General features: G+C 44.3%; 1 protein-coding gene across 3 annotated transcripts in view; it reads right to left on the bottom strand.

Moving 5' to 3' along the window:
• Positions 1-12115, bottom strand: part of Fbxo32 (F-box protein 32) — a 41668-nt gene extending 29553 nt beyond the window's left edge. For 2 of the 3 annotated variants that reach the window (XR_007212751.1, XM_048358411.1), the window contains exons 1-4: positions 11763-12115; positions 5531-5643; positions 4071-4120; positions 2433-2525 (exon numbers count right to left, since the gene is read on the bottom strand). Coding sequence is in view for 1 of the 3 variants with exons in the window: in XM_048358411.1 (XP_048214368.1) it covers positions 2433-2525; positions 4071-4120; positions 5531-5643; positions 11763-11878 (372 nt within the window). In the remaining 2 variants the exon portion in view is untranslated. Of the gene's footprint in view, positions 1-2432; positions 2526-4070; positions 4121-5530; positions 5644-8868; positions 9140-11762 lie in introns of those variants that run through there. The other variant, XM_048358412.1, reaches the window with a different exon arrangement.
• Between the last annotated feature and the right edge of the window lie 9229 nt (positions 12116-21344).

Raw genomic sequence — 21344 nt, 5'->3', positions numbered from 1 at the left:
TTCTTTCCAAAACAGAAAGATTTTTCCATTATTTGTGAACCTATCAACTTTGAAAGCCTTCAGTAGTTTCTATAACTTTTAAGATTATATAAAGGAAAGTGCTTAAGATGTATTTTACAATTAGATTCAATCAGATATAAATTCTCTGTGTTTTCACAGTCAAATACCAGAGACCCCATTTTAATATCTATCTATCTATCTATCTATCTATCTATCTATCTATCTATCTATCTATTTGGTGGTATTCAAGGTCTCATGCTTTCTAGCAGGCACTCTGCCACTGAGCCATGCCTCCAGAACTGTTTTTTTTTTTACTGATTATTGTTGAGATAGAGTCTCATTTCCTACCTAGGCTCACACCAGGATCTGCCCATTTTATTTTAGATTTCTCATCGTTGCTGGGATGATAGGCACATGTCACTGTTCTCTGCTTCCCTTTGCTGAAATGGAATCGCTTGGATTTTCCTGCCCAGGGATGGCTTAGAACCATGATATGCCCAATCCCAGCCTTTTAATTAGGACAGAAGTATGCCATTGGACCCTGAGAAGGGGTCTTGAGAACTTTCTACCAAGACTGGCCTTAAGCAGTGATCTTTCCTTTCTTGGCCTCCCAAAGTAACTAGAGTTACAGGCATGAGTCAGTGGGCACCCAGCCAAATCTTTTTAATGTTTTTTTAAAGCAGAAAAATGCTCTTATCAATTAAATTGAAAAGGCATTTTGTGGGGAATCGACAGCAAATTTGGTAAATAGGTAACAGTAACTATTAGTTCCTGACTTTGCATTATGGATTCTAATTTGCAGAGTATTCATGAATAATATATTCCCATGTTTCTATATGTACCCTGTGAGGTTGGGGCCAAACCAAGTCTGTGAGGGGTAAAAACAGCTGGAATTTAATGTCTTCAGGACATTTCACTTTAAATCCTCTCTCACGTAGAAATTATTGAAGCCATTAAGTATGGATCCTATGACTGCCCAGGTTTCCAATCTAGATTTTGTTCCTTATGTAGTACTGCCATTTGTTTAAATGGAGATAATAAAAGTACGTGCATCTCACGGGATTATGGAAAGGCTAGAAGGTGAAGAGGCACATTGTTGAGTGAAACAGATGTTTTTCCTTTGCTCAATGTTATTTGTTTTGAAAGGAAAAGTAGATAGGAAGGAAAACCATCTAAAAATGGACTGTTTTGGTGATCAGTCTGTAACAAGAAATCAGATCTAAGTGTCTTCCTTTAACACTGAAGATGGAAACTATTCGTATTCTTAGCAACAGAAGTTTCCAGATCTACCTGGGACTGGTTCCAACCAGTTGGACTAGTTTGCAGGCACTAGGACTAGGTGACCTCTTTAAACTGGCAGAGTCATGCCAAGTGACACAAACATTTCACCCAAGAAGCGCTCTTCTCTTCATGTCTGGGATGGAGGAAGGTTTAGTGGGAGGATGGACAGATCTGCTCATTTGTCATGGGCTCAGCTCTGGGTTTTTCACCTGTTTCTTACAGGCTTGTTTTTCTTTTTAAGCAGGTCAGTCTGCACAGCCAGTTTGCATCTGCCCAGCTAGTATGCATCTGCCCAGATAATAGGTGAATGAGCCAGGCCTCAAGGGGGAGGGGGGAAAATGTTCTAACTCTGGCAGAGCTTATGTGATCATCTGACCCCATGACAGGGCATGGAGAAGCCCAACAAGCCAGAAAAAGAAAATCAAAACCCAATCATGCAACACCCACAGGAGGATAAGTCCCTTCTATTTCAGAGACTAAGACCTGAGCAGCTGTTCCTCCCCAGGATGAACAACCAACAGAAATGCATGCGGGAACCTGGGGCCAGCTGGAGCTGAAAGTCGCTCAGCCAGAGAGAATGAATGCCTTGAAAGTCATAGTTAAACTTGCTTTCTTTACTTCCTTCATCATTAATAATATACATTAGTGCTCATTCCTTTTTTTCCCCCCAAAATAAGATTTATAATGGAAAGCAATCGACCCCCATGAGGCAGTTTAGGCTTTAGTTGACACAGGACTGAGTTCTGTGGTCAGTGGGTACAAGACGGGAAAGGTGTTGGGAAGGCCACAGTGAGGTGCTTTGAAGTTCAACTTTGTGGCTTAAACTGTGGGTGGTCCAGGAAGACAGTAAGCATGATCAGAGGTGCAGAAGGATATTAAATATAAGCTAAAGGATAGCAGGGCTTGCCCCCTGCTGAACGCTGTCTTGCTGGTTTTACCTAAGGGGACTGGTTCATTAGTTGGTGAACTCACTGAGAAGTCATGGTGGTCTCTGTCGGCTTGGGAAGTCTGTTTGCCTCAAAACTCTCAGGGTCCTAAGAAGTTGTGGTTTTTGGTTTTTTTTTTTTGAAAGAGAGAGACAGAGGAATGGACAGTCTGAACCGGCAATCCGACCTGAAAGTTGGAATAAGCTGTAGGCTCTTGGGACTTACCCGTACTACATAGTTGAACCTTCTGGAATCCAGAATGGCGGTGGAGAAGTCCAGTCTGTTGAAAGCTTCCCCCAAAGTACAATATCCATGGCGCTAGATGGGAGACAGAAGCACGCAAGTTATTCCTCCCAGTGGGGGTTGTGCTCTAGAACAATCCAACTGAACCACTGGACAAGATTGATGCTTTGCTTAGGGGGTCTGGGTATTGACTGAGATCCCAGAGACCATGGAGAAGGGCAGAAAAGTATGGGACTTGCATGTGGAACACAGCTTTTTTTCCTGTCTGGTACTATCTGGGCTCTTGTGGGAAGACATTTCTAGAAGCGAGATAGAAGGTGTATGAGATTGTGAGGATTGGTAACGCTAATACACCGCTGGGAGGAGGGTTAGATATACTGGCTTTTCATTGATGGTGATTAAACAATTGCATTTCTCTTATCTTTAAGTAGTTGTACAAATCAGTTTGCAAGTACAATGCATCTTGCTCATGTCTCCCTGTTCGTCATTATCTCTCATCCCTCCCAACACAAGCCCTCCATTCAATTTTCCTAGTTTCATTGGATATATTGAATACTGATAGCACTTTTTTTTGTCAGTTGTGAGGCTTGAACTCAGGGCCTGGCATTGTCCCTGAGCTTTTGCACTCAAGGCTAGCACTCTACCACTTTGAGCCACAGCTCCACTTCCAGTTTTCTGGTGGTTAATTGGAGATATAAGTCCCCTCTACATCACAGGAAGAAGACACTAAAAATTTCTAGATTTGGTGATTGGCCTTCCCAGGGTTAAATTTTAACCAAGTTAAGTTTTTTCTTGTTTTTGTTTTTTGGCCAGTCCTGGGCCTTGAACTCAGGGCCTGAGCACTGTCCCTGGCGGAATTCCTTTTGCTCAAGGCTAGCACTCTGCCACTTGAGCCACAGTGCCACTTCTGGCCGTTTTCTGTATATGTGGGGCTGGGGAATTGAACCCAGGGCCTCATGTATACGAGGCAAGCTCTCTTGCCACTAGGCCATATCCCCAGTCCTTAACCAAGTTTAAGTCTGAAGAGATCTTAGCACAAGAGGGACACAGTATCTAAGTAAAAATCCAGGGCTTAGTAAAAATAGTTATAATTGCCATATTAATCTTGAGAAAGCATTTTTACCTTTTGGGCCAGTCCTAGGGCTTGAACTCAGAACTTAGGGTTCTGTCTCTGATCTTTTGCTCAAAGCTATCCCTTTACCACTTGAGGCATGACTCCATGTCTGGCTTTTTGCTGGTTAGCTGGAGTTAAGACTTTCTTGCCTGGGCTGTCAGTGATCCTCAGATCTCAGCCCTGTGAGTAGCTAGGATTACCACTAGGGCCTGGCTTAATAAAGCACTTTTATGAATACTCTATCACTAGATGACTAAGAAGTTCAAGTGGCTTTTACCTCTCTCTCCTTCTTTGTAGTCCCTAAACTCTGATGATTGACTAAGCATGGGTTGCTAGCTGCTAAGCCCTCCTGCCCCGCCCCCTCCACCGACTCAAGACAGCAGTAGCAATATTATTGCTCAGTAATATTATTGCTTAGTTCCTCCCATTACACCCCTCCCCCACCCCGTGTCTTTAGGGAGGACTAAGTCTAAGCAGAATGGTTTTATAAATCGATGGGCACTCACCTCTTTGGTACTTCCTTTATGAACGTAGATCCATTTTTCTTGGTGGAAATCTATAGAGACCAAAACCAAAAAATGATATACACCTTAATAAATTATAACTTGCCTAGATTTTAAACATGACTCTTTCATTTTTGCAAAGTTAAGAAAAGCCTTTATTAATTATTTTTTAAATTGAAAATGGGATCTTTAAATTTAAAATGGAGACCAAATTGGCCTCCACTAGAAATCCTCCAGCCTCAGCCTCTTGAGTTAAAGGATTATAGTCATGCACAACCACTTCCAGCTAAAGAGTTTTGACCAAAATAAAAAGATTCTACTGACAATCTAGGAGGATGGAAATATTTAATTTCTCCCTTCCTTTCCCTCCCTCCATCTCTTCCTTTCTCCCTTCCTTCCTTCCTTCCTTCCTTTTCTTTTCTTGGCTAGTGGCAATTGAACCCCTTCCCAGGGCTTCATACTTCTTGTTCAAACACTTTACCACTTAAACCATGATCTCAGTTCCAAATGCTTAATTTCTGTAGTGCATAAATACTGGAGCTATAACTTGCTTTGTTTGAAGTATTCTTAATCTTTGATAGTCAGATTTAGTATATAAAAATTCAAATGAAAAAATCTAATATTGAACAAGGTACATTTGTTTTAAATGTCATACCTAAAATTTATCCAAGGCCATAAAAAGTAGAGATAAAACTAATAACATGAGAACACCATGCAGTATAATTAGATTAAACTAATCTATATTACATTCTTACAAATGCAATTTTAGGTCCTTTTCTAATACTTATGACAAGCAGCTAGACATGTCAATAATATCTCTAGAAGAGGAACAAAGCGGTTCCCAGTCTCTAAACACAGTTCTAAATAAAAACACACATGGGATTAATTCAGCTGACTACATCACTATAATAACTATATTACTTATATAATATAACTATAATAACTATATTACTTATATCCAATCCAAGGAACAACTAGTTAAAAAGCACACCAACTATTAGCAAATGACTTAGGAACAAGACTATCAATAACTCATCAGTCTTGCTTGTGAAATTCACAGCCAGCTTTCTGGGTGTAAACATCTCAGTCTCAGCTGGGCACCAGGGGCTCACACTGGTAATCCTAACTACTCAGGAAGCTGAAATCTGAGGAACTGAGGTTCAAATACAGCCCAGGCAGGAAGGGATGTGAGACTCTTATCTACAATTAACCAGTAAAAAGCTGGAAGAAGAGCTGTGGCTCAAGGAGTAGAATATCAGCCTTGAGTGAAAAAAGCTAAAGAATAGCCTGCCTCCCCACCCCCCAAATTTGAGCCCCAGTGCTTGCACAGAAAAAAAAAATCCTAGTATTTCTACAAGTGACACAGTAAACATTAAAGCAGCAGGTATGATTTTTTTTTTTTGAAGAGGAACCAATCACAATGATCTTCAAATAGCTTCTCAAGTTCAAGGGTAATGGCTTACATTGAGTTTTGGTTTTGCTATTCTGTATGTCCTTCTTTCTCTTCTTGGCAGCAACATCGTAGTTGAGGCTGTTGAAAAGGTTTTCCTTGTTATATACCTCCTTGTTGCGGTAACTGTGAGTAACACAAGACAACAGAGGGTGAGTTGGAACTCTACTATTTAATATGAGCTGTTTCTATAAATAGCTTATTGGGTTATAAAACACACAAACAAATACACTTCCCAAACCATAGAAAACAGCAAAACAATCTTTCAAAAAGAAGTCCAGATTGCCACAGACTGATCTGGTTTAGGATGAAATACTAGGGGTGGGGGCTCCTACCTCTTTGAATTCCTTAACAGGGTCTGCCATTGTAGTTTGATACCTAGCATTATTCTTTGTCTAACAGCAAGGCAGGGAACTAATGGGTCACTTCTAACAGGTGTTGAGTGGGAGGGGCTGATTCTTGCTTCATTCTGCAGAAGCATCCAATCAAAGCTCCCCTTTCTCAACTTTCTCCTCCTCTAACAGCTCTATTGAAGTAATTCACCCATTTAAAGTGTAGCAAACAAACCAAAAAACCCCCCACAACCCCCCAAAAACCCACCATCAGGACTCTAGACATTCACACACAGTGAGACCAAAGGAGGATATTCTTAAGAGAGGGTCACAAAGGTTCAATGCCTATGTGCTTCTGATCATATAAGATAATATTTATTAAAATGAACTCCAGGAAATGAAAAGAGGTTATTTTCTTTGTTGTTGTTTTCTTTTTTGTCTTGTTTGCTAATTTATCTGTCTATGGGAGGGTAAGGAGTGAGCATAGAAATGGAGGGACAAAAGGTAATGAATGCAGTGGTGGTAGTCACTGCTATTCTATACTGCTCTATTCTACTATACCGTTGAAAATGAACTATACAACGTGTGAGTGGGAATAGAAGAGAAAAATTGGGAGTGAGGGAAGGGGTGGCATTGTCCAAAAAGAAAGGTAACCACTGTCTGACTTATAATTTGTATTTGTATGGGAGATATGACTCTGTATATCACCTTTATAATTATTTTAAAAAAGCAAAAAAAATCATGTCTTTAAAACATGATCATAGCCGGGCACGGTGGTATCCATGTATAATCCCAGCACTTGGGAAGCTGAGACAAGATGGCCTGAAGTTTAGGGCTAGCCTGGGCTACTTAGCATGTTTCAGGGTAGACTGAATTAGTAGAATAATTGTTTCAAAAGACAAAACAAAACACCCAAATGAAACCAAAAACCAATCACATTTACAAAACCCGGACAAACTCCAAATTTCACAAATGCTTAATTTATACCACTAGCTGTTTAGGTTCCATAAGGTAAAGACCTTGGATCTTGATGGAAACAATGTAAAATAATAACTTATAGATTTAGAAGGGATCAAAGACATTGAGTGAACCTATTCAAGCTACTGGTCATTGAAGGATGGGCAGGTTCACTGTGGGCCAGGCATATATTTCCTCCAGCAGGTGCAGCAATCGTAGGGAGGGAGACTTGATGAGTTCTAGTCTACTAGACATGGCATTTCAAAGTAAGCTGAGAAGTTTCACAAAAGGGCTGCAGGAAAAAGTTCACATGGAGAGTCCCCACTTTCCTTGACCTGCTTGAGGTCACGTGGAGTGGCCTGCAATGTAACAATCAAATCAGTAGAACATAAACTGGAGCATGCTGATTTGTGTGAAGTGTGATTTGACTGATACCTTTTCTTTACATTTGTGGGACAGTAGAAGGCACATCTGTATTCTTTACCATGCCTTTTGGAAATGGTAGAAGCCCAAAGGGTTTGCAACCATTTCTAGTAAGCATCCTTTTGTTTCGAACCTCTTCAATTAGTCTACTAAGTATTATACTGAAGTAAGAACTCTGCCCATAACATACTCAGTGCTACTTTTTTGGACTCATGGGGTGGGGGGAGCTTGATGGATCATCAATCATTTGTTAATCTTCCTTCTTAAAGCTATCCTGAATACCATTTATCGAGTTTCCTAAGATCTTTAGCCTTCTCCTTTTCATTCAGGGAAATAAGATATTTTTAGATTACAGATAGGGTATTGCAGAAATGTCCTCTCAGAGGGCTTGCTCTTAAGCAAGCCAAGGGTGAATGTTTGGGGCAGGCTTTGTGTAACTTATGAGTATGTGTTTGTCTCTTTGCATGGCTGTAGGGGTTACAGAGTCACTGGTCAGTGGATCATCTGACCCGATGTCAGCATGCAGAATGGGGCAGAACTAAGAACAGAACCCCAACATTTCAATCAATGCTCAGGAAAAAAGATGGACGATCACTTGAGTGGTCTATGATGGACCAAAGCTTTACAAAGTAAAGCAAAGACATGTGTGTAAAAATACCACAGAAAGGCTTGTTTTTATAGAAAACACTCCCTCCCATACAAATAGCAAAGCTTACAATATAAATTCCACATAGAGGAGCCGTCACACAAAGGTATTTATTCTCAATTGCACACTGAAGGATCCTCAGAAACTTCTCAGATCCCGGGCCACAGTTGGTGCCCATTCTTTAGAAATTTTAAATATTTATATTTCATCATATTCTCTTCTAATTGAAAGCATTCTTCAAGTGAATTTGAATGTCTGCTTTTAACACTGAAGCCATAATAACCTGCCGTAAGGCTGAGTGACTCATTTCAAAAGCCAGTTTAAGACAAATTTTACATAATTGGTGATGCTCTCTCTCCCTGGGGAATGTAGAAAAGTTTGAACTGAAAGGAAACTGTATTATTTCTCATTTGGTGTTAGGTTTTGAATTCCAAAGATAGGGACTGGAAGGAAGGACTGTGAGGTTTATTTGTGTTGCCCACTTATGTTTTCTTTTAAGCTATAATATATTCAGAGGCTATTTTGAGAATTCAATTATGTCCACTTCAAGGAAATGTAAAACCAATGGAAAACTACAACTGAATTTTTTTTTTTAACAAGACAAACCACCACCATTTGGGAATTACAACATTTAATTTTTTAAAAAATAAGCATAACCATCTCAAGAAGGCTGCTTTTTTTGCTAAATTCAATAATAGCCAGCAAGTTGCTATTATGCAGTCAGTTCTTACTAATCTTGATTTTTATAGACATAGGCCTAAAATAAAGACAAAAAGATAGCAATACCACTCCCTCCCCCCACCATCAAACACATATTAAGACACTGTAAGGCAACTTTAAGAAAGGTAGAAAGATTTCAAAGTAAGACCATAAGTAAGACCATTTGGCAGCAGATTAAAGAGGGAATGGAAGAATCAGAGGCCTATCTCTTATTTCATCTGTAACAGAAAGGATAGCATTTAATGAAGCCATGTCCTGCCCCAAAGTACTTACATAGTCTTGATTAAGGCCCGTGGGATTTTAATATTAAGCTGTTCTAGTCATATTCAGATTGCCAAACTCACAAAAGACCAGTACCTGGATTGTTCCAGTGAAGCAAACAGCCTAGTATACAAAACTCTTAGCATAGTGTTTTACACATAGTCTAGCACTCATAAAGTCTTAATTACTAATTTTGTCCAGGACACCAAGACAAACTTCCTGCTTCCGGGTCTAGCCTTAGCAACACAGTAAAGCAACCTTGGAGAGGGTTTTCAACAGCATTAGGGGAAGGTGGCTTGGGTGACTCCCTCCTCCCTGGGTGGTGGCTAGCTGGGGGGGGGATGGTTGGTGAGGGCAGGGCAGGCCGCCTCAGCCACCACTTTCTTGAAGTATTCTTGGATCACTCCAATTCATGCTCTGTTCTCCCTTGAATTTTCAATCTGCCTTACCAAATGGAGCACTGGCTGTTTGTCTTCTATCTTACATAGTTTCACTTTAAAAAAAAAAAAAAAAGTAAACGTCACTCCTCCCATGACCCCAGGAAGCACTTGGTTGCTGTTGGAACACAGGGAGGATAATCCACGGAGTCTAGAACAGATGTGCTGTGCCCATGAGCTGCGATTAGCACTGAACAATAACCACCCAATGTACCCTTTATGCCTGGCTCACTGATCAGTAGATACAATTGGAGAAGTATTCCAGGCCTCTGCAGTTCTGTGCTACAGTCCCCTCCCCCTCCCCTTTAAGGGCCTGCCTTTTGTTTTCTGGGAACAGGAGTGGTCATTGGAGCTCACCTGTGCAGCCAGGCACTCTGCCCAAACCTGACATCACTGAGAACCCAAGATGGAAAACAGTGAGCGAGATATTTGAGATTACAAAGTCAGACCTCGGGAAGCCAACTGCTTTTAAGTTGGCAGACTCCTCCAGCTAAGTAAGGAGGGGATTGTTTACAATTGCTGGGGGAAATATATCATGCAAACAAACAGCCAGCTGCTTTGCTGGGAGATTACGCAAGGATTCCTCCCCTGACTCATCAAAGGACTGCAGGTGGTCACTGTACAGTTCACTGATGAGTGTGGCAGTTCCAGCTCACAGGTGTGAAATGGAGGAAAAGGGATGGGGAGGGGGTGGTTCAGGAAGGGACAAAGGGGTGGGAAGCAAGCTGGCTGATTCTAGCCAGAGTCTAAACTTCTGGGGTAAGTGTAAACTATCTCCAGACCTACAAATGGGAGAGCCGAGGAGTCACCAGTTCTAAAGGGATTGAAGGAGTGTTTATAAGAATCGGAGGCCTCCATTGCAAGTCCCCTCCTGCTGAACACAGACAGCAGGCTTCTGTTCTGTTCTTCACTGTGTCACAGTGGGAGGGGCCCTGCTATACCTTCCTAGAAAGAATATGAACTTTTAGACAGAAATAAAGAACTAGAACCTTAAATCATAAGGAATGAGGAGGAGGAAGGAAGCTGCTTCTCTGCCCCCTACCCCTCAGTTGAGGGAGAACTGCAGTCCCTGGAAGACAGGCAGGCAACAATTGGCCTTTAAAAATCTCTTTCTGTAAACACATTATCTGATTTTCTGCTAGTAAGATTTCTTTATTGTGCATCCCAAATGCCTCTGTGAGGGGCCTCAAGGGATCTATCATAAAGGGTGCCAGGCTCTTGTCTCTGACAGACCCTGCCATTAGATAATTTGTTTCTCTTCACTGAGAGACAAAGGGAATTTGATGCAATACAAATCACAAACAAAGGAGAGGCTCTGGAGGTCAAGCTGCCCAAACAACTACAATTTTTCTTACAGTTGATTACAAGGCTTTATCCAGATATCACTGGTAAATCTCAGTCAGTGGGAACTTGGCTCAGTTTCAATCTAGAAGTATATTGAGAGACATGAGGGATAGTGATTTTAATAAAAGGAAGGGCTGGGGGAACAAGGCACCCCAAGGGTAATTTTGGCAGTACCAACTCAACTCTGGATCCATTTTTATTGCCTTCCTAGTTTCAGCCAAATGGCCAGTTTCAGGGAATCAAACTGTCCAAGTCCAGGGCTGACTGATTCCAGACCACATCATTTATTGGTTGACACTTTTTTTTCGTGACCAGCCAAGAGCTCAGGTGAGACCTAGAGTCCCCATGGTCTTTTTGGAGCCGGCAGACACCACTTGGAGAAGGGAGCATGCTCACCACGCAATGATGGAAACCGGCCACTGAGGAGACAGGTGCAAAGGCTCTCCCCAAAGCAGAGAGAGCTTGTGGGTTTTGTCCCCCTGGCAGCCCCCCTACCACAACCCCCACCCCACCCCCAAGTCAGCCCAGCCAGACAGCTGTGCCAGGCACCACTCTGCCCGCTCTGCCGTCACCTGCCTGGGCGTGGGAAGGGCCTGCAGGCGCTCGGACCCACATCCAGCCCCGTCCCCTGGCCTGTGGCAGCCGTGCCCAGGCGCTCCGCGCAGCCCCCCCCCCCCCACCCCAGGCGGTGAAAGGCGTACAGCCCACTCGCCTGTGCCCACACAAAGCACCGGCTGCGGTGACTCAACTCGGGTGTGTCCAAAGACCCCTGTTCGCTCCTGACTGGTGTGCGTGCGTGTGAACGGCTGGGGATAAGAGCCACCATGTGTCACATGATCAGAGGGATTGGGCTGTGGAAGGGGGCGGATTTGTGTCCACCTGGAGGGCGCTGATCCCTGACCAAGGATAAGAGAAAACGAATTCTGCGTCTCGGGGTGCTCTGCCCACCTCCGCAGAAGTCTGCGCGGCGGCGCCCTCCCCTCCTCGGGGTGTCCCCACCCTGTCCCAGGCCCGGCAGTCCTCATTCACCTGCCCTGCGCGGGGGGGGGGCGGGGAGGGGGACCCCCCCCAATCTAGCCAGGTGGGACCGGCCTGGCTGGAGGTCAGCGATGTGGGTCCCCTCACCTGCCGAGCTCGCTCACGAAGCTGCCGCTCTTCTCATCCAGGAAGCGCTTCCAGCCATCGGCCGTCTTCACCCAGCTCTGCCCGGGGGACCGCCAGTCCTGTCCGAGGAAGGGCATGGCGCTGGGAGCCCACGGGGTGGACGGGTTGATGGACAGGCAGCACCGGCCTGTCGGCCTGGGGACCTGCGCGCAGCCCTGGGCGGGTGCTCCGGGGCCCGGGCTGGCGGCGGGGGGGGGGGGGCAGCGCCCGGGAACTGGTGCGGAGGGCTGGGCGCTCGGTGTCCCCGGCGATCGAGCGGAGCGCGGGGACTGGGGATGGGCGGGCGGGCGGGCGGGCGCGGGGCGCTCCTCGGGCTCCAGAAAGTGCAGCACCGCTGCTGCCCGCCCCGTATTTATCCCGGCGGCGGCTGGCCCGGCTCTTTGTTGCCGGAAGAGCCTCAGCTCTCAGCCCGCCCCGCTCCGGGAGGCCACGTGGCTTTGTTTATGGGCTCGGCTTGTTTTCCAAGGCGCCCGGCTCGCTCCTCTCCCAGGTTGCACAACCGTGCGCCCCGTGGAAACTTGAAGCCGCACTGCCTGGCCCAGCCAGGTCTCCCCTCGCCCCCCCCCCCCCCCAGTCCCCTGGCACCTCTGCATCCCCTGTGGTTCCCCCACCCCCACCCCGCACCCTCCCGCGCCCCCTTAGGGCCCCTCTGCACCCCCCTCCCCCAGAGCGCAGCTGCAGCGGCCCAAGAGAGCAAGTCTGCAGAGTCGTGCCCGGACCTCCTGTGGCTTTTGGGGTGGTACCCCGCCGGGGGGGGGTTGGGGTGTCCTTGCCTCCTGGAGATCACCTCACCGCAGGGCAGATGGGGTGGGGGACAACCAGCCCCTTCCATCCCCTACACCAGGGTCAGGTTTGCAGGCCAATCTTCTCCAGGGCCAGGCTAGGGGGCATCCTCCTGATCTCTCAGGGTGTCAGGGTTGGAGGTGTGTGTGTGTGTGTGTGTGTGTGTGTGTGTGTGTGTGTGTGCGCGCGCGTGCGCGCGCGTGTGTGTTTGATGCCAAGCTGTCATTAAGTGTTCTGTCAGGCCTCACTTCTCCTCCAGTGGCAAAGGAACAGTTGGGGTAATGGGGGGGTACCCAGGAGGACCTGGTTTCTGAGGGCCAGACTGCAGGGACAGTCCCCCATTTCACTTGGGCACCCACCAGGTTACTAGGAACCTGGTCCTGTTCACTATCCAAACCCTGCTGTAAGGAATGGGGCTGGGCCTCTGTTCTGAGGAAGCCCATGCTCTCCTCTCTTTCCTCCAACTGGGCATCTAAGCCTGTGGCTAATGAGTCCTCTTGTGAGCTTGTTGTCCTGTTGGTAAAAAGTGAAGAGGGAAGGCCCCCCCCCCCCCATGCCTGCCTGCTGACTGCCTTGCACTGCTGTGCCCCAGGGCCAACCCACCTTAGTTATGAATCTAACCCAAGTGAGGGTTGCCCAGATTTTCAGAGGAAGGGACGGAAGGTCCAGAGGGAGATCAAGCTTCTCAAGGACAGTCTAAAAAGATAACGGCTTGCTTTTACCCGTGTGTGAGTCTATGAGTGTGTGAGTACTGGGGTTTAAACTCAGAGCCTAAGTGCTGTCTCTTAGCTTTTTGGCCCAAGGCTGGTACTCTGCCACTTGAGCCAAAGCGCCAATTCTGGCTTTTTGGTGGTTACTTGGAGATAAGAGTCTTAGGGGCTTTCTAGGCTGGCTGTGAACCACAATACTTAGATCTCAGCCTCCTGAGTAGTTGGAATTACAGGCATAAGTTGCCAGTGGCTGGATTTACTTTTTTTTTTTTTAATAAAAAATCTACCCTTCCCTGCAAAATGAAGCTCCAGAAAAATTAGTCCTCTCAGCCCAGAGTTGGCCTTCAGTGTTTCTTGTGTGACTAAATAAACGGGAGTAGGACGGGGTAGCTTGAAGGTGGCTCGTGGCCTTTCATCACATCTAGTTAGGATGCTTTACAGCCTGCTCTATTAGTTTCTAGCTCTTGTCTTCATACTTCCATCTCTGTAGCCACTGGCAGCTTCTTTTCTATGTTCTGGTAGGATCTTGAAGGCAGAATAGGCACAGGAACCTGTGTCCCCTGTGTGGGAAGGAGGAAGAAGATTTTTTAAAATAAAGTTTCTTTTCAAGTAGCCAGGGTTTTCTGATTTAGGTTTACCTACCATAAATAATTTATTATTGTAGCAATAGTAAAAAAAAAAAAACAAACAACAACAACAGCTTGTAAAAACAAGATGGAAGATCCCAAACAAATATTCAGCACTGACATCATTGTAAGAGGTGAGCCCATGTTGGTTCTTCTGGACTTTGTTGGAGCAGATTGGTACTGACAAGGAAACACAATTAAGGGATGTGGTTGTTAAAGATGAATGCTTAGTTATGAGCCAGAAAATTAATTCCCTGAAGAATCTGCAGAGGGCCAATAAATAGAAGATTTGATTTCTAATTCTGCTAGAGCAGCATATGGCTTACCCTAGCTTGAATGAATAATACCATATAATAATACTCTTATTTACTCAGCTGTCAAGAACAAATGGTGCCAACCATGCCTACCTTTTCAGGAGTACTTAGAAACGATGGTAGATTAGATTACTAGTAGGGCTCCTTCCTTTTTCTGTAGTATTGTTATTTGCACCCATACCCTTATCATGATCTCATACTGGGTCTGTATACTTTTCTAATTTTTAACCACGTGACTTGCTTTGGCTAATGGGATGCCAGTTCATAGATGTGTCTAGACTATGACGTATGGACTAATCTGGATGGTTTGATCGCTTATGTTTCTACTAATTCTGTGACCTAGCCACAACTCTGAGTTGCTTGAATCCTAGGATTTGACACATGGAACAGTTACTTCAATTGCTCCACAAATGTATGAGGAATAACATTTGGGTTGAATGTTGCTGAAGTTATGTTGGTCTTTTTCTTATTCAGTGTTGTTGTATCCATAGTTGACCACTGCAAAGGGTTGAGTAATTGGAACTTGAAAGTTTTTTAATTTCTAAAATCTGAATGTAATGTAGGAAGTCACATTTTTTTCTTGGTCCCTGTCTTCTTGTCTCAGATCTAATCTCAGGAGGCCTCAGTGTTTGTCTTGAGTCAACTTTCTGTGCCTTTAACAGTGTGGCTACTGTATTTTAGACTTCTAGAGTATGATCTATTGCTTTAGATTTCCTCCACCATACATGAGTTCACCCTTTTGCAAACACACAGTTTCACCTAGGAAGCTTTGCAGGGCTGGCCCCCTCAAGATAATGTGCTGGGTCAGTTAGTTTTACATTAGAGATTGTCTTTGCAAAGGCCTTGACGGGAAGTCTTATGGAAGCTGGACACTTTCGAATCACTAAAGGCCAAGTATCAGTGTTAGAGCTTTATTTAGGCTGAAGATACAGAGGCAGGTGGATATTGGAACATTCCAGGAGGCTCATATTGTCCTTTATGACGATGTGAGTACAATGTGATCACCACAGCTGTGGTTTCACTCCACTTGTATGGGTCACCATGCAGCCCCCTAAAACAATCTGCCCAGATTGCATGCTGGGTATTTGACTTATCACCTGTGTTTAGTTCTTGAATGACAAGACAGTGTCTCAGCAGTTACCATAGTACCTGGCATGGTGCACAACACATGGCATACAACCAATAAATGAGAGTTGTTGGCCTGACCTGGAAGGCTATCAGTCCTGTGTCTTTCATTATTGACATTATACTGGGGACTTTGGAGTGATGGGAACAGCTACATTCGTGACAGAAGTAGCTTACCAGTTGGTGAGGCAATGTGGTCAAAAGGTGGCATTTTAGAAAACCTAGATGACTGGTCCATGGTGGAATGTGCTATGCCACATACACTATGCCAAGGGCTTTGCAAACACCATCCTGTTTAATATCACAAACTATTTCACAGAGAGGAAATTTAGGCTTAGAAAAATTAAGTGGTTTGCCTAAGATCACCCAGTGTGTATGAAATGGAACTCAAACAGAAACCCAGTTTTCCCTCTGGTGTAGACTTAAGCTCCATTGCTTGGGATCAGACTATGGTTCCCCATGTAAAAATCTGTGTGTTTGGGCAAGACACTGTCTTCATTTGGAAAATAATAGTAATTATGTTGACCTATTTCAGAGACTATTGTGTCGATTTATGAAGAGAATATATGTAAAGTGTTTAAAACTATGCTACCATCAGCCATAGTTCTTGTTTCTTTATGCAGGGTTTACCCTTTGGTAAGTGTGAAGCTAAGTCCCTATCCACCTTCCCCTTCCCTGGGATCTTTTGTTGTTTCCCAAGGCACAGAGCACATCTCACTCAGCTAACTTCTAGCTCTGGGAAAAGTGTCCATTGCAGTAAAAGCACAATGAAATAATAGCTTGCCCAGCATTAGGTGCTATTGATTGCCCTTGAACTGTGGAAAGGGTCCTTATTCTGTAGAACATGTAGAAGACGTTTTTGTTGTTGTTTTTCCCAAAGGCACATATGGCATGCAAAACTATTTCCTCCTCGGCCTATTTTTTAAAAAATTGTATTTTTTATTATCTTTAAGTAGTGTACAAAGGAGTTGCCTTTCAGCATGTCAGTTTATGAGTCCAGTGCATCTTGACCAGTATCATCCCTTTCATCCTTCTCCTCCATCTCTCCTAGAAGTTTTTAGCGACATTGTTTGTGGAAACGGCTGTGAGTAGCTTGATAAATGTGAAGTGCTTTGTTTCCTTTAAACCAGAATGACATCCATTTATGGCTTTGGCTAAGGGACTACTTTTCACTAAAATGTAATTGTATTTTGTGTTTTCATAGCTGTTCTTTCTGAAAGGGATCTGTGTGTGTGTGTGTGTGTGTGTGTGTGTGTGTGTGTGTGTGTGTAAAGTAGCAGTAGTCGTAAGTTAAAAATAGCTTTTGCTAGTCAGGTGGGGCCGGAGCAGGAATCAACCATATCTATTCAAGCGAGGGTAACTTTTATAGAGGAGGAACTAGAGGAAGTCAAGGTGTTAACTTGGACCCGCCGGGGCTGTTGCCAGGAATGTAGGTTTAATGCCACACACAACATGTTGTATCTGACCTTACACCTCGTCGGTCTAGGGTGTGGTATCTTCAGAACAGTGTGAAATACGTCTTTGAGGTGTGTTTGTGCACAACTGGCCAGCTGTGAGTTATTTTTGGGTCTCTGGCTGCCACAAGTCCTGCCAACTAAAGTCGGTCAGACACATGTCACCAAAAATATGCTTATTACTTTAATGAGAATCATTTGGCATTCCTAAGGGGTGGTGGAGGGGGCTGTTTTTGAGAGAGTCAAGGACATTTTACTGTAGTCTTCCTTCTTTCATGGGCCAGTCACTCAGTTGTAATGAAAGCCTTTAAAATTGATATAATTTTAAAATATCTAGTTGTACAAAGGGGTTTTCAATACAACACTTCAGTTATGAGGTCAATGCATCTTGGTCAATGCTAGTCGTCTTGTCCTCTCCTCCTCCTCCTCCTCCTCCCCCTCCCCTCCCCCTCCCCCTCCCCCTCCCCCCTCCCCCTCCCCCCTCCCCCTCCCCCTCCTCCTCCTCCTCCCCCTCCTCCCACTTAGAGGCAAGGTTGCTAACTTTTGTATGGAAATGAGTGAAAGGCAACATGCACACCCATGGAAGGCTAAACTTGCAGTGTCTTAAAACAACTAGGTCTTAAGATAAGGATGTTGAATTTGATGTGGATAGACAGCTTTCAAAACATTACCTAAAACGTTAAAATCATCCTGGAACTGGTTACAACCTGATTGTCTATAACCCTTCAACTGATATCTTGCATGCTTGAGTAGCAAATTTTAGTTCTGGGGTTTCACATGTGTAAATAGAACTTGCACTGAAATTGTTCTAGGCTTTATGTTTGGGGGTTTATTTCTAACCATCGCTATCTTCACATAAATTTGCAAGGTAAATTTTTTTGGGGGCCAGTCCAGGGGCTTGAATTCTGGGCCTAGGCACTGTTCCTGGGCTTTTCTTTTTCTCTCAAGGATCTCACTCTACCCCTTGAACCACAGAGCTGCTTCTGGCTTTTTCTGTTTATATGCTACTGAGGAATTGAACCCAGGGCTTCATGCATGCTAGGCAAGTACTCTATCACTATCCAAGCCAGGTAGATATTTTTAAATTTTCCCTTTACAATTAAAGAGACTAAGGCTCAGGTACAGAAGCAACTAATGTTCAGCTTCAAAATCCGAACAGTTGTCAGTCACTGATGACACATGCCTGTAATCCTAGCTACTAGGAGGCTGAGACCTGGAGGATTACAGTGTGAAGCCAGCCAGGGCAGAAAAGTCTGTGAGACTTCATCACCAATTAACCCCTCAAAATGCTGGACTGGAGGTGTGGCTCAAGTGGTAAAACATCAAAGAGGCACAGTACCAGCAAAAAACAATCAGAACAGTCCTGAGGGGGAACTTTTAAACATCACAGTTACTAAGGCTCAAAGGATAGAGACTCACTATGGAACACAGCTATTTCATAGCTGCCCTGTGAATTGGGCACCATGATGAAGTTGAATATAAAATTTGAAGTAAAATCAAAATTCTCTGATTTATGCACTCCAGTGATAGGATTTTTTTTTTTTTTTTTTTTTTTTTGCCAGTCCTGGGCCTTGGACTCAGGGCCTGAGCACTGTCCCTGGCTTCTTCCTGCTCAAGGCTAGCACTCTGCCACTTGAGCCACAGCGCCGCTTCTGGCCGTTTTCTGTATATGTGGTGCTGGGGAATCGAACCTAGGGCCTCGTGTATCCGAGGAAGGCATTCTTGCCGCTAGGCTATATCCCCAGCCCCCAGTGATAGGATTTTAACAGAACCCTCACGAGATGAATTTGGTCTAAGTGTACAAGAAAAATACTGTCAGATGCTTGACCCACTAGAAGAGGTTCCTCTTTGAAGGCCGCCAAGATTTGAAAACTCAGGTGCCCATAGTCTTTACCTGACTATCAGATGAAGTGTAGACCTGCGACTTGTTTATATATATTTACACATTGTTATCATGTATGCATGTTTTGACTGGTTGACCCTAGTGATTGTTAAAGGCTTTAATGAGTCTTTTAAAATGTATTTCCTTGTATGAATCAGCTGCCAATTTGTCAAATCCTGTTTTGTGTTCAGTCTTCATATTTACACACACACATTACCAAAATGATCTTATAAACTTTTGACACTGATGAAGGATGATTATTAACAAAAGTGAGGCTTTCTTTCTTTCTTTTTTTAGTTGCTTATGGGGCTTGAACTCAGGGTCTGGGTGCTGTCGAGCTCTTTTGCTCAAGACTAGCATTCTACCACTTTGAGCCACAGTGCCAGTTATGGTTTTCTGGTGGTTAGTTGGAAACAAGAGTCTCATGGATTTTCCTTCCTGGGCTGGTTTTGAACTGTAATTCTCAGAACTCAGCCTCCTGAGTAATGAGGATTATAGGCCTGAACCTTGGCAGCCATCTTCACTGGCATATTTGAGATCTCAGTGTAGTTGGAATGGATTCTCAAGGTTGTAAGCTAACAGTTGTGGCCTGTGGATTGCAAAGCATTTAACTGCTTTTCCCAGATGATTCAATACAAAATGGAAAGAAAATGAGTCCATGATTTCTTTCAGGAAGAGGCAAATACTTCAGAAAGCTCTGCAGAATGCCCCTCTTTTCTAGCCTGAGAAGTTCAGTCCCTTAAGGGATGTAGTATTTTCAGCTAGCCTTTTTTAAAAAAACTGCAGATAGTAATTTAATCTTTTAAACATCTGCTTTGTTAAAAATGGAATTCCATAAAATCCCCTTGCTTAATCCTGTGCCTACTATTCCTGCCAGCTCTAAATGGAGTATTAATTGACAAGATGGTATGTAATAGATTTTTCTCTTTCTCTATCGACTAAGCAAAAAGAGTGTTTATCTTCAGTTCTGTTTCACTTGTAGTAAAACTTACTACAGAATCTCCTTCGTTCATTGTTATAACTGGGGTGTTTCACATACTTGCTGTGTTCCTGGTCCTAGCAATGTTCTAAAGAAGATTTGGGAGATCTGGAGGGAGACGTTAGGCCTTCAGAAGAGTGATAGGAACATGTAAACCTACATCTATTATGAGACACTCCTAAGGACAAAGCACCTGTTCTAGCTTGGGATGGCCAGAGAATGCTCCCAGGACTCATTTTTTTTTAAATTAACTCATCAATCAATCAATCTATCTATCTACTTTGGGCAGTATTGAGGCTTTGAATATGGGATCTCATACTTGCTAGGCAGATTCTCTACTACTCGAGCTACACCCCCTGCCCCTTTTAGGTGTGGTTGTTGTTTTGGATAGGGTTTTTCCCTGAAGCTAGCTTTGGACTGTGAAGCTCCTACCTATGTTCTCCTGTGTGGCTGAGATGACTAAGTGTGGACCCCCAGTTTATTTGTTGATATGGGGTCTCACTAGCTTTTTAGCCTGAGTTGGCTTTGAACTGTAATCTTTTTGATCTCTGCCTCCTGTGTAACTGGCATTAGAGGATATGAGTCATTGTGTCCATACTCAGACTTGCTGTTGAGTTATAGCTACACATCTGAGTAGGACCCCATCAGGGAAGCGAGGGTAAGCGTAGGGATGGGAAGACGTTCCAGGTAGAGGAGACAGCAGGGACAGGAAGAGCATGGGTGTGGTGGAAAGAAAGTGAGGCAGGGAAGGGGGAGTGGTGGCGGTGGGAAAGCAGGTGGAGGGGACAGTACAGAGGGCTCTGTGGGCCTCAGTAGATAGTTCTGGCTTTCTCCAATTGGATGGGCTCTCAAAAGGCTGCCTGGAGGAACACTAATGGGTAGAAAGTGCAGTGTGCAGGTTGCTCTTGGCCTGGTGGGGTGGATAGAAGAACTACATGGTATTAGGTAAGAGACAAATTAGGAGAGGATTAGCATTCTCAGAATGTGGCTGGTGGACACCACCATGGTCTGGAGACCCTGTGGAGGACAGTGCAGGATGCAAGGATTGGCTGGAAATAGGAATGAGGACAAGGGAGCACCAAAGAGGACTCTACAGATTGTGGGTTAGGGGAAAGATGAAATGAATGGTTGGAATTTGGACTGAGGACCAGAGTCTCATTGTTCCGAGTGAGCGGTCACTCTCACTGGCTTTTGTGCCAGGAACAGAACAAATGATGTGCTTCTCATGCCTTGGGAAGATTGCCGGGGTGCTGGAAGGACTTGGTCTTCCCTGTCCAGACCTGCCCGTGGGCCGGGGGGGAGAGCCAAGCGCTGCACTTGAACAACAGTCAGAGGGATCTTTGCTTCTTGCTCCCAGCTATCTTAGCCATCTTCAGGAAGGCAGATTTTCCCTGCCAGGAACTCTTCTGACATGCAGTACTGTACACGGTTCACTTACAATTGCATTAAAAATGTGATTGACATATATTTGGCACTATTTCTCACACTTTGTAATGAAATTTCACTTAAACAAATAAGGGAAGAATAACCTCAATTAAATGAGTCAACAAGTACATAAAGGTTGGTGAAATCTTCTATTACTTTTGACTCTCTAGCTAGAACCCTTTTGTGCAAGCCCCTGATTTTTTTTTTTTTGCCAGTCCTAGGCCTTGAACTTAGGGCCTGAGCAC

The sequence above is a fragment of the Perognathus longimembris genome, chromosome 12 (genome assembly GCF_023159225.1).
Source record: "Perognathus longimembris pacificus isolate PPM17 chromosome 12, ASM2315922v1, whole genome shotgun sequence".
NCBI classification, from domain to species: Eukaryota; Metazoa; Chordata; class Mammalia; order Rodentia; family Heteromyidae; genus Perognathus; species Perognathus longimembris.
Note: the sequence above shows the minus strand (reverse complement) of the source record. Positions and strands in the feature narration are given on the sequence as shown.